This window comes from Oryctolagus cuniculus, chromosome 4, assembly GCF_964237555.1.
Source record: "Oryctolagus cuniculus chromosome 4, mOryCun1.1, whole genome shotgun sequence".
NCBI lineage: Eukaryota > Metazoa > Chordata > Mammalia > Lagomorpha > Leporidae > Oryctolagus > Oryctolagus cuniculus.
In genome coordinates, this window is record NC_091435.1 from 169,541,918 (window position 1) to 169,563,257 (window position 21,340).

A 21,340-nucleotide genomic window follows, 5' to 3' on the forward strand; every position below is an offset into this window, starting at 1 on the left:
CACACGTGAGGCCGCAGCAGCACGCGAGGGGCAGGGAGAGGGCTGACGCCTGAGGTTAGAGGTCAGTCAAGGGCTCAAGCGCACGGTCACACAGACAGGCCACACGTCCCCCTGTCTGGGCAGAGACGATTCTTACCCCGTCCACCGCGACGTAGGCCCGGTCGTGGACTCCGTTGCGGGGTGAGGAGAGGGGTGTAGGGTTGCTGCAGTCCCGAGGCAGCGTTGTTCGGTACAGCACAAAGCCAAAGTACTGGGGAGAGAAGGATTCAAGAGAGACGCGTGAGTGCTCCGGAGCACTTCAGGAGGACCGGTTACCCTTGGACTCCACGCGTGGCGGTGATGCTTGGGACATCAGAATGAGCAAGAAGCTGCCTCTGCCCACAGCAAAGCTCGACCTGAGAGGAGGGAACTGGCTTCGGGACTGAGAACACGAGCAGCTGTCGTGACGGCAGACGAGAGACCTCCAGGAACCCCGCAAAGCGCCTCTGCCAGCACCCGGCCCAAAGGAGGAGTCTGCACCCGGGCAGGTAGAGCCCTTGCGCAGGGTCACTAGGGGTCAAATCCTATACACAATGCATCACACACGCTAGTCACAGAAAACTGACGTCCACACATAACAAAGAAACATGGAAACATGAGAAAACTAGGTACTGATTCAAAATGTCTGCAGCAAGATCAACTTGTCTTTGCATTTCGTTTCCCCACAAGCATTCTGAAGCAGCTTCATATATGGAAAACCGACATCAAGTCAAAAAACAGAACCATGAAAAACCAACAACAAGAGAAACCAAGACAAACCAGCAACAACAAACCCGAGGTGAAGATCGCCTCAGCAAAACAGGGCCCAGACTCGGGCTGAGCCTGCTCGTGCACAAACAAGTGCTCATCAGAAACCACCTGAAGCGGGGCTGGCACCGTGGCACAGTGTAGGCCTCTGCCTGCAGCACCGGCATCCCGTGTGAGCGCCGGTTCCAGCCGTGGCTGCCCATTTCCAATCCAGCTCCCTGCTAATGTGACTGGGAGAGCGGAAGATGGAGGATGGCCCAAATGCTTAGGCCGCTGCCTCCCACCTGGGAGACCCGGATAGAGCACCAGGCTCCTGGCTGCAGCCTGGCCCAGACCTGGACATTCTGGGGAGGGAACCAGAGGATGGAAGATCTCTTCCTGTCTCTCCCTCTGTCTCTGTAACTCTGCCTTTCAAGTAAATAAATCATTTATTTTTTTTAAAGAAAGAAACTAAGCAATGACCTAAAGTGAAGCAGCAGGGGCAAGACAGGGACCAGGGAGTTAACCAATGCTGGGTCAGAGAATATTCCTAGAGGCCGACATCCCTGGTCCAGAAGGGAGGCCTCAGCACCCACGGCATCACAGGGCCTCTGCCAGGACACCTGCTGCAAAGGCGAATCCGAATTGGACCCAGCATGGAGCACAGACAGCCCTGCTTCTAGGGCCTCAACTGCGGAAGGGATGCGGGAGAACCCAGGAGACACCAGGCCACCCTCCTGCCCTGCTGAGCACAAGACCCGCTGCCAGCCTTACCACACCTCTGTGTGCAACACACCCCTCCCATCTCCCTCCCTCTCAGCCCCACCTGTTACTTGTTTTTAAAAGCAAAGGGATCAGTCCTAGCTCACAGGTTGCAGGGCTTCCAGGAAGGGAGCAGAAGCAACGGTGCTCCTGGTGCAGGGGTGGGAGGAGGCAGGGAGACGCCGCAGGGAGCCACATGTAACCGGCGAGCCCTGCCTTGGCCAAAGGTCAGGAGGCGGAAGGGGTACGAGAAAGAACAGCACTAGGGCTTCCAGGGGCGCCGGGCCTCCACTCCCGGGCTCCAAGCTCTGCACCCTGGTCGAGTCTGCAATCCCCACAGCTGTGGGGTGAAGTAAGCCCACCAGCCAGGCGAGGACAGACGCACAGCAGGGTCCACTCGGACTGCAGAACCCAGCCAGTGGTGGCGAACAAGTGTGCACCCTCGTGTGTCCTTTCTGTTGATCACAAAATGGAACGGATGGGATGGAATCAAAAGGGTAAAAAACAGTAACTGGAGGCAGAATACAAGGGCGCTTTAAAACGCTCGTGGAAAAGTGGAATTGAAAGATGATGTTGGTGCATTTTTAGAGAGACTCATGGATAAGGCTTTCCTAACACCCATTTCCATGAATGTTCTGAGGGCAGAGCGAAGACTGGTTATGTCAGGCTGCTCCTAGAAGGCGGCCTCCACAGGAGAGCAAAGAAGACCCAGGTAGCTTTCTACTTCCAGAAATGGGCTGGGATCTCAGTGGTTCTGAGTTCCCTGACACGGTGCCCTGAAAAGGACATGTCCCCTTGTTGTGTTCCTGGCAAAACATCCCAGACTCATCAGTGAGGGACAGTCTACAAGCAGCCCAAAAACTCTTTAAAAATGTCCATGTCACGAGACAGACTTAGCAACAGGTTCAGATGGAGGAAGAGTGAAGCGGTTTTCTGACTAAATGCCATGTGTGGGGCTGCAGCTGTGACACAGTGGGTTCACTCTCCCCGGAGATGCCAGCATCCATGTGGGAGCTGGTTCGAGTCCCGGCTGCTCCACTTCTGATCCAGCTCCCTGCTAATGCACCTGGGAAAGCAGTGGAGAATGGCCCCAGGTGCTTGGGTCCCTTGCCACGCTCTGGGAGACCCAGATGGAGACCCTGTGTGAGGGACCTGGAAGAGGCTCCTGGCTTCAGATTTGCCCAGCTCTGGCTGTTGTGGCCATTTGAAGAGTGAATCAGTGGATGGAAGATCTTTCTCTCTGCCTCTATCTTCTAAATTTATAAATAAATATTTTTAAAAAAGATACATGCTGGCCAGCGCCATGGCTCACTAGGCTAATCCTCTGCCTGTGGCACTGGCACTCCGGTTGTAGTCCCGGTCAGGGCGCCGGATTCTGTCCCGGTTGCCCCTCTTCCAGGCCAGCTCTCTGCTGTGGCCAGGGAGTACAGTGGAGGATGGCCCACGTGCTTGGGTTCTGCACCCCATGGAAGACCAGGAGAAGCACCTGGCTCCTGGCTTCGGATAGGCGCAGTGCGCCAGCCATAACGGCCATTTGGGGGGGTGAACCAACGGAAGGAAGACCTTTCTCTCTGTCTCTCTCTCTCTCTCACTAATTCTGCCTGTCAAAAAAAAAAAAAAAAAAAAGACACACGCTGTGATGTTGGGGGTGATGCTCACGACTCACTCACAGGGTCAGAGAAGATGCGCACGTGGAGAAAAAAGCAAACGAGGCTTAGCGGTCGAGTCTGGGACGCGACTGCTCTTGGCGCTCTTGCTGGAACCTGTGTTCTCACTTACTTGAGAGGCAGCGAGGCAGGGAGGGCTCCCAGCTGCTGGTTTATTCACTCCCCGAATGCAACAGTGGGGGCTTGGCCAGGGCTGGATCCTGGAGCGGGGAATCAATCCAGTCCCCCACATTGTGGCCAGGACCACTGACCTGAGCCATCCCCCGCTGTCCCCCAGGGCGCGCTGGCAGGAAGCTGGAGTCAGGAGAGGCAGGTGGTTACTGACCCCAGGCACTTCTACTGGCAATGTGGGCGTCTTCACCACTAGGCTGAATGCCAGCTTTTTTAGGTTTGAAATTCCCCCCCAAATTGGTAAAATCATTATAAAATACAGATGGAACAGGAGACTGTAAAACATTGTAAAACAAAGAAGGGGCAGGCCTTGGAGATAAAACCACTGAAGTAAGGATGTGCTGTGTGCTCTGGTCTCGTCAGAAGCAGGAAACGGGATTTCTAAGAAACCAGAGAACACACCCTCCAGCGCTTCAAGCTCTCCGCGCACAGGCACAGGCGTGACTGACCGTGTTCTGTGAACGCTACAACAGTGGGTTTTACTGGCGCCCAGCTGCAAGCTCTCACTAGCTCAATCCATGCACTCAGTCTCTGGCTCGTGCAGGCTGAGCTGCTTCCCAGGTGAGCGAGGGAAGAACGGCTCCGTGCACCTGGGACCCGGCACACTTGCTCACCACGTGGGTCCCTGCGGCAGAAACGGCGTGGCAGAGCGGTGCAGAAAGCACAGTTTTGCCAGCGGGAGAAAGGCGACGCGTCACCTCGGTAGGCTTACCTGTTTCACCTGGGTAAACGTCAGGGGGTAAACACTGCTGATGGGCCCCGAGGGACACAGGACATCCAGAGCCGCCTCCACTGTCCTTAACTGAAGAGAGAAGAGCGTTCACTGCTTGTCACACGGAGCACACGACACACCAGTGGATGTGACCTAACCCCTACACACACTCAAATCTTTCAAACTCTATCCCGCATAGTTTCCCAGTCCCCCAATCTACCCCGAGTCCCAAACACTATAAATGACGGCAGGAATGAAGGAAGTTCCAGACTTGGCTATTCAGAAATACACCTGCTCAGAGAAAACAGAAAAGGTCCTTAACATGGACCAAAACCAAGTGCCCGGGGCTGCTGCCTCTGATAAGCCTCCCCACACTCACTCCCAAGTAGCTACACGAAGCCAAAGCAGTAACTGAAGACAAATGATACCACACTAGGTCAGCGGTGCTTTGACAGCTTCTCTTTATTGCAACAGTTTCACAGTTACTCCGCCCTCCTCTGTGCTCATCCAGAGCGTAATTCCCACGCCCTGCTCATTCACCAGCTGTCTGTCTCTGAGATGATCGGCTCCCCGTGGGGAGATGTGTGTGCTGACCCTCAGCACCCAGTGCCCAGCAGACACCTGTAGGCGCGCACTGTGTTCAAAGGCTCCCAGGACGCCTCCTCTGATGCAGCTGTCGCAGGAGGAGCAGCAGCTGCCAGCCAGTGCATGCCACCTGCTCCAGGTGTGACGGGGCCTGCGCCGCCGTGGCGAAGCCCCGCAACTCGCAGGGAGGCCCTGGGAAGTGCGGCCCATGAAGAGAAGCGGGAACAGCGACTCCGAGGCCAGCTGAGACGTGCAGAGCCAGGATTTGCAGTTAGGACTGGCTCCGAAGTCCAGAGTTTTCCAGGGCCCAATACTGGCTAGCGATTTTATAAACACTGCGTGGTTACCTTGCTGGTGTGTAGCACTGAGGAAGAAAAACCTCAGTAACAATTCCATCGAGACGGCCACTGAGCCTGGGTGTTCACCCTCCCAGACAACTGAAGGAAAATGCTAGAAGCTTTTGTTCTGTATAACTGTCCTGCATGCATGTGTTTCAGTTACATGCTGATTTGCTATTTGAAAGTGACATTCAGTTAACAGTGGGAAGCTGTTCCTGTTCATGCAACTGTCCTTTATGGAATACAGAACACGCTTCTGGTACTGAACTACCTTGTTTCTGCAATGCTGTTTGAATCGCTGAGTTATTTTCTGTTCCCCCCAAGAAAAAACTACTCCCAGCTCTAAAACCGACCAACCAAACTTTCTTCTCAAGTAGCTATGGCAATGCACAAATAGAAAGAGCTCCCTTCACAAGTGTGATTAAAGTTTGATTAGCTAAAGATTCTATCAGCCAGAAACCACAGTCTTTGTAGAGTGTGGCCCATCTATCTGATGTTAGGTGGAAAATGTTACAAGAGCTCAGCCAATGAACCAGAATGTCAGAGGGCTTCTCGAATGGAAAAAATTCAACCATGATGTTTGGCATTTTGCTTTAAGATAAAAACTTACGATGCTATTTTAGAAGCACAAGATTCTGAAGAAATAGTAACTGTGTTTTTTATTTCTTGTGAATGAAATCATGTAGGAGTTAGGGACTGCGTAAGGGGAAAACCTGAAGACACAGAAGGTCAAAACAAATGGGCTTTGGCTTACATCACCTCCTCCACGACGCGAGAGCTCTCTTCTCTCCTATGCAAGACTCAACTAGCTTTCTCCGCTGATGCCCCACGTACCATGTGAACGATGGATCACAAAAATTAGGACATGGTTTTGAGATGGAAGGGAGTATATAACTGAAGGCAGGGACCCATCAAAGTGCCTGTGGTTTTCGGAAACCCTTAAAAAAAAAAGGTGAACCACGGCAGTCTTGCCTGCCAGAAGGAGGTGGCACGCTGTTTGGACAAAGTTTTCTGATGGTGCTTTCAACAACGATAACTGAACCCAGTGACCCAGACAGTGTAAGACGCCGCCTACTCCTGTTCACGCCCCAGTGGCTCACCCCATCAGTACATGCACACGCCTCCTCATCTCTCACCTCATCATCTTCCCAGAAATATTAGCCATCCCCACAGAAAATGCATTCACAGAAAGATCATGAATCAATCCCCAAGCGTGATACTTCTCCCCCCTCCTCACCGCCAGTGCAATCTTGGTGTTGTTATTCTGTTTTCTTACCTTTTTCAACGGGACTGTTCCATATGCAAACTTTGGTGTGGATGGAGGAATGGGACCTTCTGGTAACGCTACAAACTATCAGGCGGAATGGAAAAGAGACAGGCTGTTACACCCAGGAACACACCCATAGCATTCATTACCAAACACGAGATCAAAGACTCTAACACAGTACTAGTGATCTCTGGAAAGCAAAGGAACAAAGGACTTCTTCCAAAACAGCAGCTGGTAGTTCTGACCTCGAAGTCCGTGTCTGTTTTCAGCTCCAGGAATCATCCAAATCATGCTAGAACAGAGAACTTCAAAACAAAAATGGAAAAACAAGTAAAGAGAAGGAGAGTGAACACAGAAGACTGGGACGTGGGGAAGACAGGAGAAAGGTATGTGGTGAAACAAGCTCCAGGCCATGGCCCTGCGTAGGACAACGCTCAGCGCTCTGGGACTCCTGCGTCAGCGCAGACGTACGGTGCTTACAGACGGCGTTTCCACACGTTTAACAAAATGCAGAATGAAGTTGCACATGTATGTTTTATGTCTGCTGTGTTGCTTCATAAACATTAGCCATATGAAGGGCAAAGGCTCACAGTGCAGCCAGTGGTTCAGATAACAGAGGGAGAGAGGGGGAGAAGGAGAGAGAGGATGGGCACAAATGATGACGCCAACGGAAGGAAATGTGGACTTGCGTAAAGCTGGGTGAGCAACAGAGAAAACTCCTGGTGCTGTTTTTATCCTTGCAACATTTCTGGAATTCTGAAGTTTTTAAATAGTTAATAAATAAATAGAAAACCTTATTAAACACTAAATCAATCACACACACACACACTTTATGGACTCAGCAGGTCTGTGTGTTCGACGCAGGACCTGGAAAAGCCTGTGGCCCTCTGGCATCTCCAGGTAGGTTCTACTGTGATCTCTCACAATCCTTTTTTCTTTTTTAGGATTTTTTTTGCTAATTTATTTATTTTTATTTGAAAGCCAGAGAGATGGAGATCTCCCATCCAGTGGTTTCTTCCCCAAATGCCTGTGACTCCAGGAGCTGGAAACGTCCCCGGGTGGGGGGCAGGGACTCAAGCATTTGAGCCACTGCCCGCTGCGTCTCAGGTGCACATCGCAGGAAGCTGGGATCTGGCGCGGCGCCAGGGCATTCCAGCATGGGATCAGGTATTCCCGGCAGCATTAACAACGGCTCCAAGTCCTCACCCTGCTTACTTCGATTTGTTTTCTCCTTTTTATAAGTAATAACAGGGGCTGTCACTGTGGTGGAGTGGGTAAAGTTGCCGCCTGCAGTGCCGGCATCCCTTATGGGCACGGGTTCGACTCCCAGCTGCTCCTCTTCCAATCCAGCTCTCTGCTGTGGCCTGGGAAAGTGTAGAAGATGGCCCAAGTGCTTGGGTCCCTGCACCCACGTTGGAGACCTGGAAGAAGCTCCTGGCTCCTGACTTCGGATCGGCACAGCTCGTCATTTCGGCCATCTGGGGAGTGAACCACTGCATGGAAGATTTTGCTCTCTCCCTCTGCTTCTCTGCCTTTCAAATAAATAAATAAATAAATCTTTTGAATAAAATAAAAGTGGTAACACTAATAATTAATTTAAGAGAAAAGCCTATTGCAATGAGAAGCAGAAGTCTCCTGCCTCCATTTTCTCTGTTTTCTAAATTTGAGAGGTGGAGACAGAAACAGCGAGAAACAGAGAGCTCCTGTTTGCTGGCTTCCTTCCCAAGTACCTGCAACAGCTGGACTGGGCTGAGGCTAGCGCTGGGAGCTGGGAACACTAACCAGAGTCCCTGCCACTCAGCCAGCTGCCTGCCCCTTCTCTTAGTTCTATTCTGCAGAGGCGACTACTTTAAAATAACTTAATTCTTCCTACTTTTACATCTCTGATCTCTAAATAATACGCAGCTACTTCCAATCTGATTAGCTAAAACGTTATATTGCTTTTATTAATATGTGAGGTGTAGCTCAATTACCCCACCTCGGATCATTCTTCTGTGTTGCCAAATGGTCATATCAGCATTTTCAGTTTCTCTACTGGTTACTCTTATACTTTAAAATAGCACCCTCATACATTTAATTTTTACTACTAGTAATTGGGACATTGTCCTTTGTGGCGACATTTCTAAGACAAGATTGTTTTATCTGCACCTTCCCTGAGCTCACCCCATACCAACATACCCCTCGACATCATCGGCACAGCTCAAATCCTCTGTGCTGGGGTGGCGGCCAACGTGCTGGCTGGGATGCCTGCATGTCACGTCGGAGCACTTGGTTTCCGCTTCCCACTAATGTGCACCCTGGGGGGCAGCAGGTGATGGTTCAAGTAGCTGGGTGCCTGCACCCACGTGGGAGACCGGGACTGAGCCAGATCCCAGCTCCGGGCCAGGGTGCTGTGGGAATCTGGAGAGTGAATCAGTGAAGGAGTCGGTTTCTGTGCCAATCAAATAAAACAAATACCATAAATAATAATAAAAAAGAAGGACATAGGCCCAGCACTGTAGCTCACTTGGCTAATCCTCCACCTGCGGTGCCGGCATCCCATATGGGCCCCGGGTTCTAGTCCCAGTTGCTCCTCTTCCAGTCCAGCTCTCTGCTGCAGCCCAGAAGGCAGTGGAGGATGACCCAAGTGCTTGGGCTCCTGCACCCACATGGGAGGCCGGGAGGAAGCACCTGGCTCCTGGCTTCAGATCAGCACAGCGCCGGCTGTAGCAGCCATTTGGTGGGGTGAATCAACGGAAGGAAGACCTTTCTCTCTTTCTCTCGCTGCCTGTAACTCTACCTGTCAAAAAAATAAATAAAATCTTAAAAAAAAAAAAAAAAAAAAAAAAAAAAGATGGGGCCGGTGCCATGGTTCACTTGGTTAATCCTCTGCCTGCGGTGCCGGCATCCCATATGGCCACCAGGTTCTAGTCCCAGTTGCTCCTCTTCCACTCCAGCTCTCTGCTGTGGCCTGGGAGTGCGGTGGAGGATGGCCCAGGTGCTTGGGCCCTGCACCCCATGGGAGACCAGGATAAGTACCTGGCTCCTGGCTTCGGACTGGCGCAGCTCCGGCCGTAGTGGCCATTTGGGGGGTGAACCAACGAAGGAAGACCTTTCTCTCTCTCTCTCATTGTCTAACTCTGTCAAAAAAAAAAAAAAAAAAGACATGTGCAGGAGGTGATATGTTGTGATTCCAACTCGACTGCTATTTTTACAGCTCTATCTCACCTCCTTTACTGTTTTTTTTATATTTTAAGATTTACTTTATTTATTTGAAAGACAGAATTAGAGAGGTAGAGATAGAGAGAGAGGTCTTCCATCCGATGGTTCACTCCCCAGGTGGCCGTAATGGTTGCAGCTGCGCTGATCCGAAGCCAGGAGCCAGGAGTTTCTTCTGGGTCTCCCATGCGGGTTCAGGGGCCCAAGGACTTGGGCCATCTTCTACTGCTATCTCGGGCCATAGCAGAGAGCTGGATCAGAAGAGGAGCAGCCGGGACTAGAACCGGCTAACACTTCAGGCCAGGGCTTTAACCTGCTGCATCAGAGCGCCGGCTCCAACCTCCTTTACTGTTTTAACGACAGAGGGTGCGTTGACCCAGAATTCCAAGAACACTCCAAATTCCCTACAAAATCTTCTTTTCCATTTTCCCTCTTAGACCTTCTCATTACACACCCACCTAATGTAAATCTAAAAGATAGTTTTATAATTTCCTATCACCATTTACCAAGAACACTTTTGGCATGGCCAAATATTAACAAAAATTTTACCAATTGCATATCATAGTGCTTTAAATGGCTATGACGGAGGCCGACACTATGGTGTAGCGGGTAAAGCTGCTACCTGCAGTGCTGGCATCCCATATGGGTGCCAATTTTAGTCCCGGCTGCTCCACTTCTGATCCAGCTCTCTGCTATGGCCTGGGAAAGCAGTGGGAGATGGCTCTAGTGCTTCAGTCCCTACACCTGCGTGGGAGACCTGCAAGAAGCTCCTGGCTTCAGATGGGTGCAGCTCCGGCTGTTGCGGCCATCAGGGAGTGACCCAGTGGACTGAAGATTTCTTTCTCTCTCTCTGCCTCTGCCTCTCTGTAACTCTGCCTTTCAAATAAATAAATAAATAAATCATAAAAATAAATAAAAACTAAAAAAAGAAAAAAATGGCTATGACAATTTATATAACCATCCTTTCTATGTTAAGCATTGGATTATTTCCAGTTTCGCTATAAAAAAATGTTGTGATGAAAATACGCATGCCTGTGGCATTACCCTTTTAAAAAATGTTTTATTTTTCCCCAAGTGAAGAATGACTAGGTTTAAGGATATGAAAATTGTGTATGTATGACTCCCAAAATAGCGTAACACAATTTTTCATCAAATATCCATACTTATTTATGTCTTTTATTATCTATTTGGATATTGACATTTAATCCATGTGTTTTTTATTTCAAATTTTTAAAAAGATTTTTTTATTTATTTAAGAGGTAGAGTTACAGACAGAGAGAGGGAGGGACAGAGAGAAAAGTCTTCCATCCACTGGTTCACTCCTTAGATGGCCGCAATGGCAGGAGCTGGGCTCATCTGAAGCCAGGAGTCAGGAGCTTCTTCTGGGTCTCCCACATGAGTGCAGGGGCCCAAATGCTTGGGCCATCTTCCACTGCTTTCCCAAGCCACAAGCAGAGAGCTGGATTAGAAGAGGAGCAGGGGTCAGTGCAGTGGCTCACTTAGCTAATCCTCCACCTGCAGTGCTGGCATCCCATATGGGCACCGGGTTCTAGTCCCGGTTGCTCCTCTCTGCTGTGGTCCGGGAAGGCAGTGGAGGATGGCCCAGGTGCTTGGGCTCCTGTACCTGCATGGGAGACCAGGAAGAAGCACCTGGCTCCTGGCTTCGGATCGGTTCAGCACCAGCTGTAGCAGCCATTTGGGGACTGAACCAGTGGAAGAAAGACCTTTCTCTCTCTCTCTCTGTCTATATCTCTACCTGTTAAAAAAAAAAAAAAAAAAAAGGAAGAAGAAGAAGAGGAGCATCTGGGACACTAACTGGTGCCCATATGAGATGCTGCAAGCAAGTCTTAGTGTATTATGCCACAGTGCCAGCCCCCCAATCCATGTTTTTAACTCATTACAATATAACTATTAAGCAAGACTTTACCTTTCTATTCCATTTACTGCAATTTTCTGTTTTCATTTTCATTTTAGTGAATTTTCCCCACTGATACTAGTTTGAGCATACAGCAGAATCCAATTCTTCTAGCCAGGTAATTAATGATTCAGAAGAGAAATAAATATTCCAAACCTTTGTTTCTCCAGAATAATTTCTGCTTTAAGGGCCACCATGTGGCATAGCAGGTTACACTGCCACGTGTGACATCACACCCCCTATCAGAGCGCCGGTTCAAGTCCCGGCTGCTCCCTTCCAATCTAGCTCCCTGCTAGTGTGCCTGGGGAGGCAACGGAAAATGGCCCAAGTACCTGGGGTCCCTGCTACCCTTGTGGGAGACCCAGATGGAGTTGCAGGCTCCTGGCTTTGGCCTGGTCCAAAGCTGGCTGTCACAGCCTTTTGGGGAGTAAACCAGAAGATGGAAGATTTCTCTTTCTCTCTCTGTCACTCCCTCCCATTTTGTCAATCTTTCAAACAAATCAACATTTTTTTCTCCTTTCATGATGTTTTTAGGACAATCATAAATATTGATTCTCATCATACTTATTTAGCTGGGCAAATCTAACATGGCAAGTGGCCTTCTTCCCAAGGAATCCAGTAGATTTCAAGGGCAACCGGGCTTCCTTTCATCAAGATTTGAATCTTTTTCATTCATTCATCTAAGAAATATTATTAAGAAGATATTTTGTGGACTAGGCATTTGACCCAGTGGTTAAGATGCCCATATCCCACATCAGAGTGCCTGGGTTCCACTTCTGGTCCTGGCTTCTGACCCCAGCTTCCTCTTAAAGCCTACTGGAGGCGGTGGTGTTGGCCAGATAACTAGGATCTTGCCATTCTCCGGGAGACCTGGATTAAGTTCCTGACTTCTGGCTTTTGTGCTGCCTGTCCTAGCTTCAAAGGTTGGGAGCATCTGGGGAGTCAATAGGCAGATGGGAGCTCTCTGTCTCTGTCTCTCATTCTGCCTTTCAAAAAAATACAATTAGAAAAGAAAGAGAAAAAGAAGGTACTTTGGTTAGACTTTATGCTTGGTACTAGAGATACAAACAGCTCCTAGTCTGGAGAGTGAGAAATGTGTCCTAGGGGCTGGCGCTGTGGCATAATGGGCTAAGCCGCCGGCTGCTCCACTTCTGATCCAGCTCCTCCCTGCTAATGCAGCTGGGAAAGCAGCAGAAAACTGCCCAAGTCTTTGTGTCCTGCCACTCATGTGGGAGACTCAGATGAAGCTCCAGGCTTCGGCCTGGTCCAGCCCTGGCTGTTGGGGCTATTTGGGAAGTGAAGCACCAGAGGGAAGATCTCTAAGATTTCAAAACAAAAATTTTTTTAATCTTAAAAAAAAAAAAAGTGTATTAACAATTGACCTGTGTTGCTAACTCCGCTGAGAAATGGGAAAAAAAAAAAAAAAAAAAACAAAAAAAAACAAAAAAAAACAAAAAAAACAAAAAAAAAAAACCTCCCAGAAGGTGTGTCTGCATTTTCTGCATTTTCCAGGTGGATAAAGAGGGAACAGGATGTACTGGCCCAGTGCTGTCCCATTCACGGAATTTTATTCGGATCCATCGTGAAGCCACAGAGTCAAGTATAAGAAGGGAGAATTACAGGGCTATTATGACCCAAACAGCAGAGTACCAGCATAAAAACAGACATCTAGACCAATGGAACAGAAGAGAAACACAGAGATGAATCCATGCCTCTACAACCAGATGTGCTAAAAACATTCCCTGGAGAAAGAGCAGTCTCTTCAACAGACGGTGCTGAGAAAACTGGATTTCCACGTGCGGAGCTAGAAATCAGACCTCTGCCTTACATGGGGTCAAGGAGCTAATGCAAGACCTGAAACTATGAAACCACTGGAGGAAAACATGGGGGAACACTCCGAGACACTGGCAGAGACAACGAGTCTGGGTACGACCCCGGAAGCACAGACAACAAAAGCAAAAAGAGACAAACGGGATCACATCAAACCAAGACGTTTCTGAGCAGCAAAGGAAACAATCAACAGTCACCAGGTGAAGAGACGCTACACAGAATGGGTGAAGATATTTGGAAATTATGCATCTAATAAAGGGTTAATATCCAGAATCTATAAGGAGCTCAAGAAATTCAACAAGACAAAGAATCCAGTAAAGAAATGGGCAAAGGATCTGAACAGACATTTTTAAAAAGAAATATAAATGGCCAACACACACATAAAAAAAAGTTCACTAGTCATCAGGGAAATGCAATCAAACCCACAATGGGGTGTCATCTCACTCCAGTGAGAATGGCTATTATCCAAAAGTCAAAATAACACATGCTGTCAAGGATGTGGAGAAAAGGGTACCCTAATACAGTATTGGTGGGAATGTAAATCAATCTACCCATCATGGGAAACAGTAGGAAGTTCCATCAAAAAATTAAAAATAAGACTAGCATACGACCCAGCCACCCCACTCCTGGGAACACATCCAAAGAACGTGAAGTCAGCAGGTGAATGAGACACCTGCACTCTCCTGTTCACTGCGGCCCAGTTCACAACAGCAAAGACACGGAATCAGTCTAACTGTTCATCAGGAATCAGTCTAACTGTTCATCAATGGGCGACTGGACAAAGAACGTGGCATAGATACATGGTAGAATACTACTCGGCCATAAAAAATCAAATACTGACATTCGCAACAATGGAGTTCATGACGCTGTGTGAAACAAGTCAGACAGAGAAAGATGAACTTCATACACTGTCTTTCATATGTAGAATCATGTGTGTGTGTCTGTTATAAAAATGCATGGACATCAGATAATTTGGTATATAGATGCTTATAAGTGTTGTCTTCACTGAATTACATCCCTTGCATAATAATATATCCTTACTTTCTCACTATGTGATCTTTATCATGAATCCTATACTATGTGATATGAATATCCCTTTCAAGAAAAATAATGTGTAAGTATATGAATTACACATGGTAAGATGTTAAAAATTATTGAATCTGTGTATGCCTACTGAACTTTTCTTTATGTCTTTCTGTATTATTTGAAACAGTTTAAAAGAAAAAAGCTAAAAGAAGAAGGGGAGAACTGAAAGACAGAACTGGAAGAAGACAGCGAACCAAGTCATGGCGGGCATCTCAATCAGACGGCTGTTTTAGGGCAACAGCTCCGGGAGACGGCCTGTACAAGTCAAGTGTGGAGGTAACGGGGGCCCCAGGCCAGAGCACAAGGCTGCACCTTAGAAGACTGTCTGGGGCCACTGCTGTGGCGCAGCAGGTGAAGCCACCACTTGCAACTCCAGCATCTCATATTGGAGTGACTGTTTGAGCCCTGGCTGCTTCACTTCCAATCCAGCTCCCTGATAACGTGCTCGGGAAAGCAGTGGATGTCAGCCCAGGTTTCTGGTCCCCTGCTATATGGGACCTATGTGGGACCGGGATGGAGTGCCAGGCTCCTGGCTTTGGTCTGGCCCAGCCCTGGTGTTATAGCCATGTGAAGAGTAAAAGAGAAGACGGAAGATCTCTTTCTGTCTTGTCCTATCACTCTGCCTTCCAAATAAACAGAAACACTACCTAACGTTTGTTAATTAATATTCATTTCTTCAACTGTCATTATCAGGCATAGCACCCCATGTTTCAACCATTACGTGGGTCAGCAAGAGACAGCAGGGAGTTCGTGTCTATCCTCCGAGCCAATGCCATTCCAGCCATAAAGGACAACCAGAGTGAGGACTAATCCTAGACCAAGTCCCAAACTCCATAAGCGCTGAAAATCACTGTGGCTGTTCTCCCATCTCTGCTGTCCCACCCAGGCTTAGCCCAGGGCCTGGGCCACCGCTTAGCCTCTACACTGACCATCTCTGAAAGGCCACCTGCACTTTCAGCTCTGCTGGAATCCCTATGATAAACACACAAAACCCTCAAAAAGGGTCTGAAGTCATTCAAAGGCATCTAAAAATAAGTTCATCACCGCCCCTGTAGAGAAAGAATTGGAAAGGAGGAGGGCACTGGCCTACAGCTTGGTGGCTCATTCTCGAGGTTAAAGTGTTAACCATGTCTGGTTCAGTTTTACCCACACCAAAGAGGCTGCCTTAGAAATGCAAATGTTAGGAGCTCTGCCTGCTTGAAGCTTCATACGTGAGGGGATGCCAGAGGCCTTCAGCACTCAGCACAGCTTAGCAGTCCCAAGAGTCCGCCTCCCTGAAGGATGCTGTCCACCACCTACACCTACAGTATTCTCAGAATGGACTGAAGAGCACACACGTCCCACTTGTAAGACTTTGGTGAAGGAAGGAGCCAGGCAGAGCTACACATGGGGGCAGTTACCCCCCCCCTTTTTTTAAGGTTTATTTATTTATTTGAAAGAGTTCTAAAGAAAGAGAGCCAGAGCGAAAGCAAGTGAGAGCGAGTGAGCGAGCGAGCGAGAGAGAGAGAATATGAATGAATCTATCTTCCATCCCTTGGTTCATTCCCCAGATGGTTGCAATGGCTGGCACTGGGCCAGGCTAAAGCCAGGCGCTTCTTTCGGGTCTCCCACGTGGGTGCAGGGGCCCAAGCACTTGGGTGGTTCTCCCCCCCCGCTCCCGCTGCTTTCCCAGGTGCATTAGCAGGAAGTTTTTCCTCCTCCTTGTCCGCTTTCATCAGCACAGACTTAACTCCCTTATACCCAGACACCTGCTGGGACCTGAGCTCCCAAAATTTGTTACCAGCGTGACAAGCAATCAGGACTTCACAGAGACCCCACTGCCAGGGGCCCCTCAAGAAGCAAGGGTTCCGTTTCCAGGTGGTGGATCTGCAGTTGATAATTCTGTCATTTTCACTGCATTTCCTGAAGATCAGGGTCAGCTTCTGAAAAGCTGTTAAACGACATGCTAAATGCGAATGTCAACCTCACTCCAAACTCCCCCTGTTCAGGATGATGAAGGCTCTACGAAGGCTCCCTGGGGCTCTGCAGCGGCTTTCTGATTTGGGTCGTCCATTGAAGAAGGGAGCCGAATGCTGCCGCATACTGTTGACGACTGTCTGCCCATGTCCTGCCTGAAATGTCATAATTGCTTATGAAAAGAATCTTTCTTTGTCTCTTCCTCTCTCTCCCTGTAACGCTACCTTTCAAATAAAATAAGTAAAAAAAATTTTTTTTAAAGAATCTTTAGGGGCCAATGCTGTGGCGTAGTGGGTAACGCCGCTGCCTGCAGTGCCGGCATCCCATATGGGCACTGGGTTGAGTCCCAGCTGCTCCTCTTCCAACCCAGCTCTCTGCTATGGCCTGGGAAAGCAGTGGAGGATGGCCCAAGTGCTTGGGCCCCTGCATCTGCATGGGAGACCTGGAAGACGCTCCTGGCTCCTGGCTTTGGATCAGCGCAGCTCCGGCCATTGTGGCCATTTGGGGAGTGAACCAACGGATGGAAGACTTCTCTTTCTCTGTGTCTCTGCCTTTTGTAACTTTCCCTTTCAAATCAAATCAATAAATCTTTTTTAAAAAAGAGAATCTTTAATAAAGCTGAATACAGTTTGGCTTGGAAAAAGCAAACCTTGTACTTATACACAATGGAATACTACCCAGCCATAAAAGGACAAACTCTTGCCATTTGCAACAGCATGGATGGAAACGGAGACCATTCTGTTAAGTGAAATGGGCCAAGCACAGAAAAACAAGGCCCACGCAATCTCACTCACGTGGAGTCCAAAACACAGGTGACCGCAGAGTGCAGTGGGGGCTACCAGAGGCTGCAGAAAGGAGGAGGGACGACTGGATGTGCAAGGTTACTACAGAAACCAAGTAGTAGCCAGATGGCAGTGGGAAGTTCTGGGTTTCTACTGCACAGTGCAGTGGCTAAACACAATGTTAAAATACTACATATTTCTTAACAAGAAAATAAAACTTAGAAGATGGGATTTTGAATTTTTCACCATAAAAAACGCTAAATGCTTGAGTAAGTGGATATATTTACCCTGACTGAACGTTACACAAATAATACATGGATCAAAATACCACATGGTACCCCTTAAGTCAGTCCTATTTTTACATGTCTGTTTAAAAGATGCTTTAAATAAATAAGTACTTTTTAAAAGGAAAGAATGAGTCCACTGAATCTTTTATAAGTAGCTCATTTCTCGCTTCCAGACTTGAAGTATCAAAGAAAAAAATGGGGGGATGGGGGTAGGGATACAGCCACTCATTAAGATGCAGTAACTTTGGGGCCAGTGCCGTGGCTCACTTGGTTAATTCTCCACCTGTGGCGCCGGCATCTCATATGGGTGCCGGGTTCTAGTCCTGGTTGTTCCTCTTCCAGGCCAGCTCTCTGCTGTGGCCCAGGAGTGCAGTGGAGGATGGCCCAAGTGCTTGGGCCCTGCACCCCATGGGAGACCAAGAGGAAGCATCTGGCTCCTGGCTTCGGATCGGCGCAGCACTGGCCGTGGTGGCCTTTTTGGGGGGTGAACCAATGGAAGGAAGACCTTTCTCTCTGTCTTTCTATCTATATCTCTACCTGTCAAATAAATTAAAAAAAAAAAAAAAGATGCAGTAACTTATAAGCTACTGAATCACAAACCGTCTGACTTACAATTTCTCAACTTTATGGTGGGTTTATCAGGACCTAAGTAGAGAGCATCATTTCTAAAGTCTCCTTTCTTTTTTCTTTTTTCTTTTTTTTTGACAGGCAGAGTGGGCAGTGAGAAAGACAGACAGAGAGAAAGGTCTTCCTTTTCTATTGGCTCACCCCGCAATGGCCGCTGCGGTTGGAGCGCTGTGGCTGGCGCATCGCGCCGATCCGAAGCCAGGAGCCAGGTGCTTCTCCTGGTCTCCCATGTGGGTGCAGGGCCCAAGCACTTGGGCCATCCTCCACTGCCCTCCCGGGCCACAGCAGAGGGCTGGTAGTCTCCTTTCTAAGTTCCGCTCTCTCTGATCCCTGCTTTGTCTTTTGCTGAGTCCACTGGCCTTCCGCTTAGCTCACCTCATGCATTCTCAGGCTCTCCTTGGACTCGGGCCGCTACCTCCACTCATGTCGCCGGCATCCGTGCCATCCTGCAGCCTTCTCCTGGGGCTTCTCTTAAGTGCTGGTCGCTCCTGGACAGATGCCTCCCCCTGGATGTCCCCAGAGGCACGGTGAGCAGCACCAGCCCAGAACTGAAACTGCTTCCCTCTCTCCGTGTCTGTGCCTCCTCTGCAATCCCCCATCTTGGTTGCTGACCTCAGGTCTCATCTGGTTATCCAATTAAGGGTATAACCTGTACAGATCAACATCTGCACAGAGTCAGTCACCAAGTCCTGCCAAGTTCACCTCCTAACTATGCTTCTCCTCCACTCCCTGCTGGCCCCGCCGTCGCCTCACGTCCAGCCGCCTACCTCGCCTTCTGCATCCAGAATGCCCCAAGGGAGGGTGCGAGCAGTGTGACCAGCACGGCCGTGCTTCTGTAAAACTGGCAAAGGCGCCATGAGTTAACAGCAGGCTTCTTTAGGACCGGTGTTGCTTTCCTCTGTCACGGGTCTCCTAACGTCAGAAGGATTTACAACGGCTACTGGCATCTTTGGAATCCAACTACAGAGCAGCTGACGTAGGGATTCTTTAACCTGGGCATTGCAGGAAATACTGATAGACCTCACTATATCCCCCCCCCCCTTTTTTTTTGGAAAGAAGAGCAGCTCTCTCTTGAAGCCTGAGCAGGGGTTGAGCAGACATCAGAGTCGACTCACAGCTGCTTTCTTTTTTTTTATTTTATTTTTTTAATTTTTTGACAGGCAGAGTGGACAGAGAGAGAGAGAGAGAGAGAGGTCTTCCTTTGCCGTTGGTTCACCCTCCAATGGTCGCCACAGCCGGTGCTGCGGCTGGCGCACTACGCTGATCCGAAGCCAGGAGCAAGGTGCTTCTCCTGGTCTCCCATGGGGTGCGGGGCCCAAGCACTTGGGCCATCCTCCACTGCACTCCCGGGCCACAGCAGAGAGCTGGCCTGGAAGAGGGGCAACCAGGACAGAATGCGGCGCCCCGACCGGGACTAGAACCCGGTGTGCCGGTGCCGCAAGGTGGAGGATTAGCCTAGTGCGCCGCGGCACCGGCCTGAATTGTGTTTTTAAAAAGGGCTGATTTGGAAAATTTCATTATATATGTATTTAAATTTGTATTTATTTTCATCTTATTCAAGAAGCAGAGGGGAGAGAGACAGACAGGTGGAGAGGAATTTTCAATCTGCTGCTTCACTCCCCAAAGCTTGCAACAGCCAGGGCTGGGCCAGGCTAAGGACAGGAGACGGGAGCTCCATCTGGGTCTCCCATGCAGGTGGCAGGGACTCAAGCACTTGAGCCATTAGCTGCTGCCTGCCAGGGTGTGCACTGGCAGGAAGTTGGATCAGAAAGGAACGAGTGGGACTTGACCCGGGCATTCCAATATGGGATGCAGCTCTTAACTGCTGCAAACACCTACCCCATTATATACATACATACACATATATACACTTCACCATAATTTTAAAAATTAATAACATATCGAAAACATTACATTGTGGATTTTATAAGGATGAGTGGTGTGGTATGTGAATTACAATGCAATGCTTTATCTTTTTAGAAAGTAAACAAGCACAGCTGGCTTGTGAAAGGAGGTCAGTCCGCAGGGCACAGCAGGTTAAGCCACCACTTGGAATGCCCGCATCCGGTATGAGAACGCCTAGGATGAAATCCCACCCCTGCTTCTCATCCGGCTTCCTGCAATGTGCCTGGGAGGCACCAGATGCCGGCCCAAGCCCTTGAGTTCCTGCCACCTATGTGGGAGGCCTTCACAGAGCTCCTGGCTTCTGCCTTTTGCCTAGCCCAGCTCCAGCTGTTTGTGGGCTTCTGGAAAGTGAACCAACAGATAGATCTCTATCCATTACTCTGCCTCCTTTCAAATAAAATGAAAATAAACGACTTTAAACACCTGGCCCCCTGCCACCCAAGGAGGAGACCAGGATAGACTTCCTGTCTCTCGGCTTCAGTCTGACCCAGATCTGGCTCTTGTAGCCATCTGGGGAGTGAGGCAGTGGATGGAAGACCTCTCTGTGTCTCTCTCACACTCCTTTTCAAATAAATATATAAACTCTTTTTTTTTTTTAAAGAAAGAAGTCTACAGGCACTAAAATCAACTCAAATAAATCAGCATTTCTAGCTGATTTGATAAAAGACACCAAAAATAAACATGGAAAGTGAACTCCGGCCTAGGGAAAGCTGTTGGTATTCACAGCACAGTCTCTGTAGCAGATACCCTCTGGGTCTGCACGCTGGACAGGGGCCAGCAGGACGGCAGGACAAGACCAACTCAGCAATGGCAACTGCCACGGTTACTCAAGCTCACTGTCCACAGAGACTGCGGATGAGCGGCACAGATTTCCAGAGGAGGTTCTAACTCAAACTTGACAATTCAGAATGAGGTACGTGAACGCCAACAGCAGTGTGAATACTCGTGCGTATTGTCCCCCGAGAAGTGCAGGGCACTCCGTGCAGACGTGGTGGGAGGACCTCGCCTTGCTGGGGGCAAGCTCTGCACGTTGTTGCATCCCTCTCCACAGTCTCTCCGCTCTGTGACTCTGCCCTCACGTAGCACTGGGTGATTTCCCAAGGCAAAGTTAAGTGTTAAGAGAGCCAAATCGCACGTTGGCCAGTTTTGCTAGAAAACAGTTTCTCTTTGGGAGAACTCTGGAGGAAGAGGGATGTTAACAAGAAGAATGTAAGTTCATCTCCTCTGTGAGCCCCTCCAACGCAGGCCCCTGGTGCACTCATGCTTTAACACAGGACCCGTCAGACAAGTGCTAGACGAATGTATAATAATTAAGCAACTCCACAGGCCTCAGAAAAGTTACTTGTGCAACGCATGTCCCACGCTGTGAAGGTGTGAGCAGTTCTGGATAACAAGTCACGGGAAGATCTGGGACATCTCTTAGGGTTAAGCAGTCCTCCGAAAGTAGCTTTCTGCTCACAAATCTCCCTGGGGAAACATCGGACCAG

The 21,340-nt window shown here is 49.1% G+C and overlaps 1 protein-coding gene and 1 long non-coding RNA gene across 2 annotated transcripts in view; one reads left to right on the top strand and one right to left on the bottom strand.

The window, feature by feature from the left end:
• GLB1 (galactosidase beta 1) overlaps window positions 1-21,340 on the bottom strand; it is a 92,820-nt gene that overhangs the window by 20,220 nt on the left and 51,260 nt on the right. Inside the window, exons 11-13 of the mRNA XM_051818535.2 lie at window positions 6,277-6,351; window positions 4,078-4,167; window positions 137-250 (exon numbers count right to left, since the gene is read on the bottom strand). Coding sequence (XP_051674495.1) covers window positions 137-250; window positions 4,078-4,167; window positions 6,277-6,351 — 279 coding nt within the window. The remainder of the gene's footprint in view (window positions 1-136; window positions 251-4,077; window positions 4,168-6,276; window positions 6,352-21,340) is intronic.
• Window positions 6,347-17,381, top strand: LOC103350373 (uncharacterized). The gene is made up of 3 exons (XR_011388239.1): window positions 6,347-7,167; window positions 14,424-14,572; window positions 16,285-17,381. It is a non-coding gene; the product is annotated as an uncharacterized lncRNA (long non-coding RNA).